Genomic DNA, 15,305 nt, shown 5'->3' on the forward strand with positions numbered 1-15,305 from the left:
AAGTATCACTTAAATGCAATACACACCGTTGATACAAGCAAATCACCCAAACAAACAGCGGAGGGAGGCTTCGGCAGAGTACATTGCGAGTACATGGTACAAACAATGAATAGACGCTGCCGTATTTACGTCTATATGACGTTATTCTGAGTGTTGGTGGAGCTGCTACAATGTTAGCATAGCCTAGCACCGATCGATCCGAGCTCCATTGAGAAGACAAGTACAAATCGGCATCATTACGTAGTTATTTCGGAGTCCCTTTTTGTTGGTTTATTGCCGTTAAATCACAGCCAAATCAGTTTATTTTGTGTTCATACAGCTGTAGTAAACAGCGACGTGTGGCTTGCTAGATAGTGAATACACCTCGATAAAATCCACGGAGCTCCTCTGGACAATGTTGTGAACCCAGACATGACGGCATTTAGTTTCCCGGATATATTCACGGTGATAAGCCACGCCCCCTCTCTGGCGCATCCAGCGCGATTCACGCAAATGAACACAAATAGTCCCCGGCAAGACCGGCGGCGTGAATACGGTGTGAACACGGCATAACGAGAGCAAAAACAGATACAAGCTGCAAAAAGCTAGGGGTGTACCATCCCATAACCCTATCCCACTCACAAACAAAACTAACACTAAACCTATACTTGTTCCTCTCTCTGAGGCAAGCTGCAGGCTGAACACTATTTCTAAAGACTTCTGGTAGTACATCCTCTTGATACTTCTAGCCAAGAAGGCTCCCAGTGATTCATAGAATATAACAAGCTTAACACCTTCAAGATAAAATAATAATACAGGGCTAATAAAAAAACAAAGAAAAAAAAACACTTTCTTTACAAGGAGTAGCCCAGCAATAACATTAGAGAGAGTAACCATACAGGATGGTTTCAAAGGCAATAATTCACGTTTTAAAGTCAGTATATGTAATTTTCCATCTCCAAGCGATACAGAACAAGGCAAACGTATTCGTATTTTAGTCTTTATCAATCCTCTGATCGTAAAACTTCTGGGCTTCATCAGGTGAATCAAAGGTGAGCACGTCGTCCCCGTGTATCACGCGTAGTCGGGCGGGGTAGATCAGGTGGAACCGGATGTTTTTGTTGTAAAGGGCTTGTTTAATCCCGTTAAATGCAGCCCGCTTTTTAGCGAGTGCTACGCTGTGATCTTGGTACATCTTTATGGCGGCTCCTTGGTACAGCAGCTCGTGGTTCCTCACCCAGCGCAACGCAGCTTCCTTCTGCTGTAATCTAGAAAAACAAACAAGGAATGTGCGAGGGGATTTTCCTTGGCCAGATCTGAAGGTTGGGGACCGTCGGGCTCTCTCCAGCTCAGGCGGCACAGGGAAGACATCGGGACCCATCACCTGCAGCAGCAGCAGCTCCGACATAAACTTGACCGGGTCCTTACCGTCCTCGCTGCCTACTGGTATGTTTAGTACACGGACATTAGCTCTCCGCGCTCGGTTTTCGAGGTCCCCGAGCCGATCCATAAGTGATTGGTTTTGGGTATGGAGTGTTTTAATTGTGGACTCCGTTACGGCTAAACGTTCAAAGTTATCGCCAGCCACGGACTCCACTGAGGAAAGGCGCGTCTGGAAAGTCTTTACTGTTGTCTGCAGTGAATCTAGTGAGGCTTGAAGTGGCTTGGTAGATTCTTGAATCAGGAGGGAGATGTCATCCCTAAGTGTAGTTCTCTGCTTTTCAAATTGTGCAGACAGTTGATCCATCGAGATGAGAGCAGAGGTTACATTTCTCCGGGTATTTTTACTGTCTGGGGGCTGTTAGCTGAAAACGCTGCTAGCTTACCCGCTGCGCTCGTGGCAGCACGTGTAGCTACAGTTTGTGCACCGTCACCTTGTTTAGTACTCTTAAGAGTTACTCATTTTTAGACGGGGACTTTAAGTTAATTCTTACAGTGATATTTTTGTTAAAGTTCTGGAAAGGAAGCTTGGTTAAACTAGAGAATAGCAAAAAGTAGACTGGGAGCCTTCTCTCGTGCATCCGTTCGCTACATCTACAACCGGAAAGAACCGTGAAAGCGTATTTTTAACACCAAATTATGTATCTATGTTTACATAGGTTTAAATGTTTTGAACTACAATATATCATTCATACAAAAAAATATTATTTTTATTCAGAAAATATCTTCCAAGCACCATGGACACAACTTAACTACATATGCACATTTACAAAGAAAATAGTGGTACAATATATAGGCTTTCATCTTCACCATAAGCACATTGTAAGTCAAAGGGCTTATAAATAACAAGACTGTCTGCTTTTATTACATCTTTCTCATCATTTTCACATACTTGGTAGGCATGGAAATGCTCACTGAAATGGTCAACCACAAGATTGTTCACTTCAAAAGTAGATAACACTGTCGACTAAAAGTATCTTCTTTACTCTGCAAAACCCAGGCATATCATGATCAATCTCACTGCAAATGATTAGTCCTGCCCTGTAGTCTGTCCCACTGATTTTAACCCAGTTGGTAGAGAAGATGTCTTTCGGGACAGCAGCATGCAGAACTCGGGCAAATATGTCACTATTGTCCACATTATAGGACTTCAAGGGTCCATACTCAATGTGGTTCAAAGGTGATGTTCCCCAATGATATCCTATGGACATTTGATGTTTTTTTTGCAAGAGATTTAGTGATGTTCTTGAAGTTTTTTGGAGTGTTTTTAAAAGCCTTCTGTTTCGCTTCAAATCTCATGCTCCACATAAACATAGCACAAAAAGTAAGGAAATTTGTGTTTGGTAGATTATTTCTTTGTCGTAACGATGCTTCTTGGCAATAAATCTCATACCGTTGGAAAGCCTGTTTATTTCCCTTTTAAATGGTGCCACATTTGTAAGGAACATGCATTTGTGGGATGAGCAGCAGAGCTGAGTATGTGGGTTGCGCCCATGAAAAATGTGCCAAATCTTCTCTGCAAAGAAGTAAAGAAATGTGTTGTTTAGAGAACAATGGATATGTCTTGAAGTAATTTTCATCGCAGAAGTCTTCATATCCATCACTTTTTGATACACATGGTTCCCCAAGCAGTTTGCAAATATCAGAATTGCGGCACATAAATTTGATTGTTTCCAAAATTGGAATGTAAACAAAAGTCTTTCACTGGGACTTGGTCATAAGTACCGGTTTGTTTATTTCGCCTGGTATCAAATTGAACTCCTAACATTACTTCTACTGGCTCCACAACCCCCCATTTCTCATTGAAATATTTCATTCTTTTCGTTTCAGTATTAAAGTTAACAAATGGGTTTTTGAAATTCTCACGACCTTCTTCTAATGTAGATCAGGAGCATATCATGCTTAAGTTGGGAGTGCAGTCCAGTAGCAAGTTCTTCCAAATCACCACACTATTTGCCATACCGCTTCCTTGGAGTTTAGCAATAATTGACTCGCAAATATTTTTTGTATTTTCTCTGTAAAGACCTGATGCATCATCCTGAACACCCAGCCTCTGGGCTCTGCATGGCATTCTGCTTCTGTCGTATCTTGTTGACTGTGGAAAATTTGCTTGAAATGACTCCGAGTTTGCAGCATCACCACTTTGACAAATATTCCTCTCATGAACTCTTAATTAAATGTTTTTTTAAACCAGAATATGTTGAAAACTGACAACGATCCTGAGCACAAACCAACTTAAACCTGGTGCCAGGATAGAAATTGTGGTCAATTCTTAAATGGGTTATCAAGTCCTGGCAGGCCACATGTATAACTTGACAAATGAAACACTTTAGCATTTTTTAAACGACGTGTAAGACTTTTGCCCAGAACTCACAGACTCTTGGAGACTCATCTGTTGTTGTAACATCGATGTTGTATACTGTTGTCTGCATGAAAGTGAAGAGCTGGACCAGGGTTTCATTATAAGACAGGTTGAACACGTAGTGGGATTTAAACAGTTCATCAAAAGCACCCAATCAGTGTATGGGAGAACGGTGTGTGCGTGCACGTGCCTGAGCCTTTTGAGATGAAAGAAAAAAAACATACAAAAGTACATAAATGAGGGCAAATTACATAAATTATGAAACAATAACGTCCGGAAAAAGAAAATGCTTTTAACGTAAACAAAGTCAGGGGCAGTATCGCCCCGTCCACTGGCAGCAAACCACGACCAGGGTACCGTCGGGGAGCTACAGAACAGGACAGTAGGATCAGTCAGGCCGGGTCAACCGAGTTAGATATTATTTAGTTATTTAATTCATTGCTGTTTGTATTTTTTTGTTTAAAGACTGATCGGTCCAGCTTTGGGTCGCCCCCAGACCGTTCGAGGAGGGGGCTAGCCCAGTTCAGGTTTGAGCCCCCTTTTTTTTTTTTTTTTAAAGAAACAGCTCCCAGACCCTAGGGAGTGGGCCTGTTCTTTTGAAGGGTCTTATCAGTCAGTTATATATACACACATGTATATAAAATATATATATTTGTGATATATTAACGGCGACCCAGCCTTCCATCCCCATACCACCCGCTCCAGAGGGAACCATCAGAGTGCCCCGGATTGAAAAATTGGAAGCTTCACTGGGAGTGTGTTCCTCACAAATGAAGTCCCAGTTCATTTTTTAAAAAGGAACACACTCCCAGTGAAGTGTGCGTAAGCATCGGAATTATCACTTTAATGCAGCGTAGGAAAAGGAAGAGTTAGCAAGTTTTCGACTGCTCACTGCATACTTGGGTCTGTTAGACAAAAGAAAAGCTGAGCTGCTACTGTGTGTCCAAAAAGTCCTCGCTGTTGAGGAATTGTTGTAAAGTTTGCAACATTGAGATGTTCAGATTAGTCCTTTTTTTTTTGCAAACTTAAATCTCTTTTTAATTGAGTCAATATAACTGAATAACTGGCTTGTGTGATTTAAACAGATGAGGCATACATACCTTGTGAAAGTGCAACTTTTTGCCCACTGCGACTTATTTTGATCCTCTTCCGTCCAGCTATGGGTGGCAAGAGATGGAGAAGGAGCAGCAGAGAAGCCATGTCACTGTCCCAGTCTACCAGGAGTAAATGAGGCAAAACAAGTCATTCGATGTACTTGGAATGCACAAAGTTAATAGCACCAGCCATTTGAAAAATAAACCAATATCATGTAGCTTACTGGTGTGATCGTTCTCTGCCAGGTTCTCAGCAGCTGTCATAAGTCGGCACAGCAAAGTTGACTGAGTCAGGTGTTTGGCCTCTTTGATAACCTTGGGCTTGAATGCTGTATCCCACTTCTCAAGCATCTTGGAAGCCGAAAATCAAGCAAATGGTGTGTGCACTGTTTACTACTTACATCCAACCAAATTAAGGACTAGAGTTTAATTAAAAGATATGCACAACTCACTAGACATCTAAAAAACGTGGAAATGTTTTTAAGACATCTGTGGTTCTCTGCGGGTCATACACTAGGTCCTGGCGATGATGCAAAGTCATTTAACCTTGCTCATCATTTTAATTTAACTGGCCTTTTCTAACTAACAGTTCAAACAAAGTATAGCTGAAGCTGATGGCTCATTAGTTTTGAAGGTATTTGGTCATAAACCAAAGTATTGGACACATACAAATTTTGACCTGATTATGAAATGTTAGAAACATGAAGTTGTTATTATTCATCTTTAGGCAAAATGTCTTTACCTAAATTCACGTCAATCCATACAACAGATGTTTCCCAAAATTGTCAACCTGTTGACAGATAAAAAATTAAACTTTTATATACAATACTATTTTTTTGTGCATTGAAAAATATTTTAGTTTAGTCATTTATATAAAAAACACGAAATACATCTGTGAATCCTGCCACATGGCGGAATTAGCAAGCACTAGTTAACTAGCTAACTTGTTAATTTCACCATGCTTCAGTGCTACACATTGTTACAGAAAATCAGCCGAACACAGCTGTCACTCATCTGGTGATAGCAATGTTCTTTTTAATGCTGTGAGTGTGTGGATGAAGCATTAAGTTGCATTAAATGTTACTCATTTACTCCGGCTCGCTTCATAAAGTTAGTACTTCAGTGCTCGTTTTAGTCGCTACTGCAAATCCTCAACTTCGTGAGTTTGCAACTTGTCATAAGTTTAACGGGTGCAACTGCAACGTTACATATAACAGTGGCTGCCACTCTGATCAGCCTGCTCCAGTGATTTGAATGGGATACATGCATACGTCAGTGCAGGTAATATAAGGATATGAAATATAAGGTGATAGATGTAAACTCATAGTGTGACAACCCCCCTCCTCCCATACACCAGGTGCTGCGGTTGGGTTTGATTATCGGTTGCAGGTGCTGATTGGTCGTCAGCTGAATGAGCCACACCTGAGCCGGTATGGCTCTGCCTTAAATACCCTCTTCAGTTGGCAGCTCTCGCTCTAAGAGAGAAGATCTTGTCAGTCACCAGCATTTACACTGTTCTTTAGATTGATATTTCTGTTATTGCCATTTGCTGCTACACACACCCATACATGCACCTAAAGACTAATAACTGATACCAACCTTTTGTGTCGTTGGAGAACCTCGTCTGATGAAAAGAATGCATATGCACATTTCTATGCATCTGGCCACTTATCTTTCTAAGTTAGAAATTGCAAAGATTGCACTTGTGTTGAACTGGCTTTTAATTTTAACTTGGAACATTCAAGGCCAAACTTGCAAGACATGAAGATGCTCAGTTTGCTACTGGAATAACATTAATTACAATTGTGATGATATCATCAAAACTCAGCTGGGCACATTTACAATTTAACACAGCTGTCTGCCTGTAATCCCCACTGGTATGTTTATTTATATCAGCCAATGCTTATGTTGAAAAAGGAATATTGTATCATTTTAAATGCTACAAATATTTCAGAGCCACTCGTAAATTACCAAAGATGGCCATGGAGGCTGACCAGCCGGCCCTTTTGGGGAGCTAATCTCAAACAGCTTTTCTTATCTTTCTAAGCACCCACTTTTTGAAATAGGCATCATTTTAATTTATGGAAATTGAAATTGTTGTGAAATGTTTCACCTGAAAACATTGAAATCAGTTTGTGGAGATAGGGCTGACTGTGCAAGAACAGTGAAGATGATAGAACCACAGAAACAATTAATCACTGAAACGAAATTGTCCTTTTAAAAAAAATGCCAACTTGAAAAATATGATGTAATTTCAGGTGAAAAGGGTTCCTTTCTTGTTCAAATGAATCCCATGAGGGTGGGGCTCTTTGCCTTTGGGTTCACTTTTTTTAAGGGCAGTCGAGTTCTGAACCGGTAACAAATGAAGCTAAGGTTGAATTAATCAGAGCTCACAAAGGCTCTATTTGACCATATCTGTACCTCTCACTGTTCTCCCCCTCCACCATCCCTCATGACTCTCACACACTTGCATGTACACACATCCTCATTATTTAAACATGTCAGACTGGTGCAATCGGAGACAGAAAAAGGCCGGTAATAAAACGGCAGTGGGACTGTCAGCGTTTTTAATGAGCTGTAGTGTCACATAGATCTGGGGGCTCTCGCTGTCCCCTCTGGGGAAAAAAAGAACTTGTCCTTTCACGAGAAACTTTTTAATGAACAAAGAGCTGGAACTATATTCTCAGGTAGATTACAGTTTGCTGTGCCTTCCCTTCAGGGAAAGCAGAGTTCTGCTGAGTTGTAAAAACAGTTTAACCTGAGTTAAAGCACCAATATCCTTAACTTCTCCTAAGGAAATGTGACAATATATTACATTTATTCCAAAGCAAATGAACTGTTTTGAACGCCTGGTGTCTTAATGTTCTTGATTCCATTTGTGGAGATACTTATTCTGCTCTGAATGTAGTACAGTAACATGTCACGTCTGTTCTCTTTAATCCGAAGGATGAATTTAGGCTGTGTAGCTATGCAAGAAATCACCCTGTTCCAAATCAGCTTGAACAAAATCATGACAACTCAAATCCCTGCGTGGTAGTGATGCATTTGCATATTGAATTTAAAAACAAAAAACAATATTCAGGTTTAGAGGAGAAGCTAAAACATGTTTTTTTTTCTGTGCTGAAGGGAGTACAACATATTGCAGATTGTCTCTGGCAGACCACAAAAAGGTCACAAGCATCAACTCAGTAAACGCTAGAGGCCTTGAGCTATTCTGGGACTGGAGCTGTGTGTTATTTAGCAGAGCTGCAGTCTGGTGTGACATCGGCAGACACACTTCAATCACTGAAGCTACTCTTTATCCTAATCCTCGCCCCTGTGTGATGCACATACACATTTCCCAAAATACTCCTGATTATCTGTCATTTCGGGCTTTGGGCTGAAACATCAGAAAGAAACTGAATCTTGTGCAGCAGAGCACCTGGGTCATGCAAAACAAATATTGCAGTTTTGATTATTTGTACATTGTAGTGTCCACAGGGCATCACAAGGTGTTAAACATGTTTTAACATTTTAGTTTTGACTGAAGACACAGGTGAGAGGAAATGAATTATCTCATTATCCATGGAGCTCAGTGTTTGTTCTGTCAGAGTACTGAAGTCTCACAAGCATCGTTCGATTGGCATCAACTGTTTCATTCAGGATTTACAATCACAGGCTTATTCACCCTCTTTTTGGTGATCATCTGACAAGCAGCATCCAATCATATCTGTGCAGGTGGACAGCGTGACCATTTATCACGCCAACATCACTTTAATAGCCATCTGCTACACATGGTTAATTCCTTCACATCAGTGTCTCTGACTAAACTATATGACTCATGTTGTAATTTATTGTATATACAGTGGAGGAAATAATTATTTGATCCCTTGCTGATTTAGTAAGTTTGCCCACTGACAAAGAAATGAACGGTATATAATTGTAGGTTTATTTTAACTGTGAGACACAGAATATATAAAAAACAAAATGCAGAAAATCACATCATATAAAAGTTAAATTTGCAAGAATTCTGGCTCCCACAGACTGGTTAGATTAGTCCTCTCGCTTTAAGAAAGTACTCCGAATGTCAACTCGTTACCTGTATAAAAGACACCTGTCTCAACTCGTTAAGTGTAGAAAAGTCACCTCTCTCAACTCGTTACCTGTATAAAAGACACCTGTCCACAGAATCAGTGTCCAACCTCTCCACCATGGGCAAGACCAAAGAGCTGTCTAAGGATGTCGGGGACAAGATTGTAGACCTGCACAAGGCTGGAATGGGCAACAAGAAAATTGGCAAGCAGCTTGGTGAGAAGGAGACAACTGTTGGTGCGATTCTTCGGAAATGGAAGAAACACATAATGACCATCAATCGCCCTTGGCCTGGGGCTCCACGCAAGATCTCACCTCGTGGGGTATCGTTGATCGTGAGAAAGGTGAGGGATCAGCCCAGAACTACACGGGAGGAACTCGTTAATGATCTCAAGACCACTGGGACCACAGTCACCAAGAAAACCATTGGTAACACACTATGCCGTAATGGATTAAAATCCTGCAGCACTCACAAGGTCCCCCTGCTCAAGAAGGCACATGTACAGGCCCGTACGAAGTTTGCCAATGAACACCTGAATGATTCAGAGAAGGCTTGGGAGAAGGTGATGTGTTCAGATGAGACCAAAATCGAGCTCTTTGGCATCGACTCGCCGTGTTTGGAGGAAGAGAAATGCTGACTATAACCCCAAGAACACCATCCCCACCGTCAAGCATGGAGGTGGAAACATTGTGCTTTGGGGGTGTTTCTCTGCTCAGGGGACAGGATGACTTCACCAAATCGAGGGCAGGATGGACGGGGCCATGTACCGTGAAATCTTGGGCGACAACCTCCTTTCCTCAGCCAGGACACTGAAAATGGGCCGTGGATGGGTCTTCCAGCACGACAATGACCCAAAACATACGGCCAAGGCAACAATGTGCTTCTCAAGAAGAAGCACATTAAGGTCATGGAGTGGCATTAGCCAGTCTCCAGACCTTAATCCCATCGAAAATCTGTGGAGGTAGCTGAAGCTTCGAGTTGCCAAGCGACAGCCTCGAATCCTTCAGGATTTAAAGAGGATCTGCATAGAGGAGTGGATCAAAATCCCTCCTGAGATGTGCACAAACCTGGTGACAAGAAACGTCTGACCTCTGTGCTTGCCAACAACGGTTTCTCCAAGTACTGAGTCATGTTTTATTAGGGCATCAAATACTTATTTCCCACAATCAATGTATAACTTTTATATGATGTGATTTTCTAGATTCTTTATATATATTCTGTCTCACTATTGGAATAAACCTACCTTTATGATTTCATCTGATATAGCGTTGATCCAACCCGGTGGCATTAATCAATCTTCTCGCTGATAGACTAGCCTTCTTCATGATCAGCCAATTAATGCTCTACAACAACATTACACATTATAATATCCTGTATGCCGTGTAGAAATAAGACATGTTGCTGTAAAACTTAAAATAGCAAGGATCTTTTCTGAATGGGGCTGTACATTAGTCTGAGCTCAAGTGTGTGGATGCATAATATTTCTTAAAAAATAAAATGCATATGGATTGGTTTGCAATTATTGGACAAACATTTTTGTAAGAGGTTCAATATGTCAATTAGCTGTTTAACAAGTGGTTAGTGTAGATACCACATGGGTGCAAATCCCAAGATCTTTCTTCATCCTCTCCCCAGAGGTATGGATTGAATTCATCTTTTCACTTTTCATTGCCATTTTATTTTTCTAGGTTATAGGACATCCACCTCCATACACTGTTGATGACAGTATTAACCCTTAGCACTTATCAGTGGTCTGAGCTGTTTTAAAATTAGTCATCTTCACATTGCCTGAGCGCATTGGGCTGAACACGCCCTGTCTCTCCTCTAAAGTCCGTGGAGAGTCATGCCGAGGGCACTTTATGACGGATACTCTCTGCCACCATGTTGCTCCTGTTTGCATCACTCTCCCGCTTTCCCACACTTCTCCCTGAAAAACTGAATTAAGTGAAAAATATATTATTTGTTTCTGATAGATATTGCCTCATAAAATACCAGTGTGGATCCCAGGACAGTGGCTGTATGTTGTGGCAATGTGAGTGGGTGGAAGCACAAAAATGGTTTGGACAGACATAAAAGACTGGGACCACATAGTCCTTTTCTGATAGATCAAGTTAGTTGACTGTAGCTCTTTACAAATGACATGGTCATTATGGTCAATGCGTAACATGTGGCCAGAATTTAAATTTTAAACATTAAAAAATTAAGTAATATCACCAGAATGTGAAGAGGTTACAGCGTTAACATTCAAAGACATCTATGTATTGTGTTGCAGAGATATCTACTTTTGACAAACTGGAGGCCATGGAGCCACTGTGACCAGTACAGGTCACAGAGCGTTGGCAGTGCCACTGGTACAAGTAGCGGATGATGCAGGACTCATTAATTCCCTGTACGTCCACGACATGTACCGAGGAGCCGGTCTTCCGATTGAGGGGTGACACGCTCTACTATATGTTGTTCGATCTGGTTGAACTGATACCTGTTAACTCTCTCTATACACACACACATTATACACCATCCTCTCTGAAAACCATATATAGCACCTACAATACTACATTCAGGAGTGGACAATTGTTATTTCTTCATCCCTTGTTTTTATTTTATTTGAATCCATGTAATCAATTATCTATTCTTATTGTTTTCTCCCTCTTTTTCTCTTGGAGTGAGCACCATCTGATGTTTGTTGTTCCTTCTGTGCGTTGTACACTGTACCTGAATACCATGTGCACCAAGACTACATACAGCTGAAAAATGGACGAAGAAAGTAACTGTCTGAAAATGCATGTCGTTATGTTGTTGAAAACTAAATAAAATTTGAGTTAAAAAAATAATATCAAAAACAGTCATGAGGTAGCTGCTTGCTCAAAAGGAAAATATGTTTTCATTTCTGAAAGTGAATGCACAGCTGCTTGTACCATTCCACAATAAAGAATGCAGACATGGTTCTGCCACAACGAATCGATAAAATTTGATTATTAAAAGAGTTGTCAACGAATTTCATTATCGACTTGTGTCGCGCGATTATTACGCCACTCAATAAGTCACGGAGATGTTTGAGTATAAAAAAAAAAAAGTTGAGTTGAGCGCGGGCAGAGCGGAGGTAGAGGAAAGACCATCGGCTGATTCTTCTGTATCTATTTCCAGATGGAAGCAGGGTGAACAGGTTGTAGCTGGTTGGGTTTTATTTTTTAATATCTTTTGAGCTCTTCTCACCAATGATGTTCTGGGCAACAGTCCTCTCAGTCAGCTGATGGGGAAGCTAACTAACCGGGCTAATTAACCAGGCTCACATCAGCATGGATTCAAATCACAACAGAATGAAATAAGTTATGAATCAGTCCAAAGATCTTTAGATATTTAGAACATTGGATAAATAAAACAAAAAGCCAAAGTAGACTAAATTGTTATTTGACCATGAACAGAGAATATAAATTTGACATCGGAAATATTTATCTCCACAGCGTCTGTTGCAGAAGTATTTGGAGAGTGGCGATAGACAGCAGGTCTGTCATGTGTCTTTCCACCTTCTTGCGCAGTGGCATCACCATTCTCTTGAAGATGTATGTCACTGACAATGTTCTTTGGGGTATCAGCCACCTCTGTTCCCAGTCCACGAGGAAGAGATTGCAGTACCCTCAGTCCAAGCCCATCTTCCCCATTCTCGCAGGGTGTGGAAGGAGGCGCGCTCGGCTCTACTACGATCAGCGGAACGTAACCAATTTCTTCTCAAACACCCTTGCAATCCTTTCCCTATTAATATACACTTTAATAATATACCTGTTTTAATATACTCTTGTAAGTTTCAATATGTTTCTATTCTTGAATCATGTCTTTTATTTTGCACTGTGTTGATTGTTTAATGTTACGCACCTTCCACCATGTCAAAACTCCGGATCTTTTTCCGAAAACTTTGGCAAGAGCCTTAAGTTACCCAAGACATCAAAACCATCCCCAGACTGCTCTGAAAAAGAGGACGACTTCCTACTAACCTCACCAACAGCTGACAGCTTGCCTTCCTTAATGACAGTCTAAACTGCTCCATCTCCAATTTGGCATTTTCAGTCTGCTGGCGCAGCCTCTCTGAAGACCTTTAAATCTGCTATGTAATTAAGTCAATTGAGACATAAAACTACACTGTTAGCCAAAAAACATCATAAACATACAATTTTCATTTATACCTCACATTTTGTTGAGTGACCTTTCGCAGGCATCACTGATAGAAATGGATGCATTTGCAGGACATACTGCAGCTCTGGAAAAGACTCAAATACCCTCTGTACATACAGGTAGTATTTACACATGACATCAGTGCAAATTAACTCAATCTTGTGTTATTTTCCAAGATCGTGCTGTAGGAAGAGTGGGGAGGCAAATATTTCCCCGCGAAACATGTGGAGACCTGCATCCTAAACAAAAATGATTTCTTTGAAAGGGGTTTATTTCATCGCTATATTATTGTTTACTCTAAAATATACAAACAATCTTAAGTACTTTTTCAAAAGCACATAATTATTTATGAGTCATAGCTGCTACTGAAATGTCTGAAGACCATTTTAGTATGCCGTTTTTCTAAGTACCCACTAGATGTAAATAGGTTTAAAATACAAATAAAAATGAACTACAACATATATTTTCTTACCACTAAATAAAATGCAGTGTCTGCAGACTGATGTCATCATGCCCTCTTCATCCAGCCTGGGCTCTGACTTTCTGGTAGCCTCCCTCCCTGCTTTGAAGTTAGATTTACCACAGGATGGGCGTCCAGGTGCCTAATGTAACAAGCAATACAATAGTCATTACAAAAGCGTAATTACATCTTATGCATTTTACATCCCACCACTTTTCCACATAAAGAGAATGTTACATGACATATATCACGGTAAAACTCACCGATTTGACTTTGTTTCTAACCCCTTTCACAAATTCTTCTACATCTTTGTCTTTGGCAATGAAAGTCCCTTAAAAATATGGGCATTCATCCGTCCGAAGAAAAAAGCAGTTAATGAATGTATATAGTATATAAAGAAAATGTCCGTGTTGCTTTCTTGCAACTTACCCCCTACGATTGAAGCGATACATTTTTCTGTTGCCGTCAAGAGACACTGCGACCATGTTATCTCCACAGGCAGGACATCAGAAATGGTCATCTCCAAAAGTTTGTCAATCTCCTGCCGGCAATACGTCCACTCCAAGAAACCTCTTTGGAAATTCTCAGCAGATGTTATGCCAACCTAGTAAATATGAATGCATAATGAATGGCAAGATAGATGTCAATGATCCTGTGTTAACATGCATCAATTGCATAACTTATGGGAGATAAAGTAGGAGATTAAGTATATTATTTAAAAGTCCTTTTGCAAGTTATGGCACAAATGCACTCCATCTGCCAAATATCAAATACATATTTGTTATAATTGATCTATAATGTGCATTAGCCTGCCAGCACGAACTGAGCGACTTTCCAGCATTCGAATGGCGTGTCTACTCAGACCAGGTGCACTGATTTTCAGATATTCATAGGTGAGAAATACATCGATGGCAAACACTGTGTGGAAATCAATTGTCCCAGGCCAGTATCCATTTGATACCAAGTCTTTTAACTGTGGTGTCCGCTGGCAGTGGCAGACAGAGGTCATCACGACCTGTTGGGACAGGTAAATCTAATTTATTTAAGGCAAAAAAAAATGTTTGTGCGCTATTATAAATGTTGAAAGATATGTTACCATTTATGTTACATTACATTACAGTCATTTAGCAGACGCTTTTATCCAAAGCGACTTACAATTCAGATTCTATCACATTTCTACACCGTAGGCTCAGCTACGGGAGCAATTTTGGGGTTAAGTGTCTTGCTCAAGGACACATCGACATGCGACTAGCCGGAGCCGGGGATCAAACCGCCGACCCTCTGATTGAAGGACGGCCCTGCCTTTTTGCCTTTTTGTTTGTGCTTCCTCAACAGACTCCAAAGAAGGTGGCCCCAAGGAGACTTTCTCCAATGGTGACACTCAGCCCGCTACAAAAGTCCGCAAAGGAAGCTGCTTTGAGGGCGAGGGAGCAGGTGATAAGGTCGCGAGTGGCGAGGGCAGCGATGGTTCACCTTGTGAAAAAGGACCAATGAAGAGCATACCCACACAAACAAAAATACACACACACACTTCATACATTTTTTTGTTTGTTCAATGTTCTATAATGTTTGATTGTTATTTTACTCTACACACACACACCATACATTTTTTTGATTGTTCTATTGTTCAATGTTCTATAATGTTTGATTGTTATTTTACTCACACACACACATTGTTCTGATTGTTATGTTTGATCATTTGAGAGTAAAATAAATATATATTTTGCTACC

General features: G+C 40.7%; 1 protein-coding gene across 1 annotated transcript in view; it reads left to right on the forward strand.

Moving 5' to 3' along the window:
* The first annotated feature begins 9,696 nt into the window (after positions 1-9,696).
* Positions 9,697-15,305, forward strand: part of LOC142934153 (uncharacterized) — a 33,634-nt gene continuing 28,025 nt past the window's right edge. Inside the window, exons 1-4 of the mRNA XM_076078579.1 lie at positions 9,697-9,816; positions 9,913-10,017; positions 12,541-12,658; positions 14,910-15,016. Of these exons, the coding sequence (XP_075934694.1) occupies positions 9,697-9,816; positions 9,913-10,017; positions 12,541-12,658; positions 14,910-15,016 (450 nt within the window). The remainder of the gene's footprint in view (positions 9,817-9,912; positions 10,018-12,540; positions 12,659-14,909; positions 15,017-15,305) is intronic.

The sequence above is a fragment of the Anarhichas minor genome, unplaced genomic scaffold (assembly GCF_050575085.1).
Source record: "Anarhichas minor isolate MPS153535 unplaced genomic scaffold, ASM5057508v1 ptg000006l, whole genome shotgun sequence".
Lineage (NCBI taxonomy): Eukaryota > Metazoa > Chordata > Actinopteri > Perciformes > Anarhichadidae > Anarhichas > Anarhichas minor.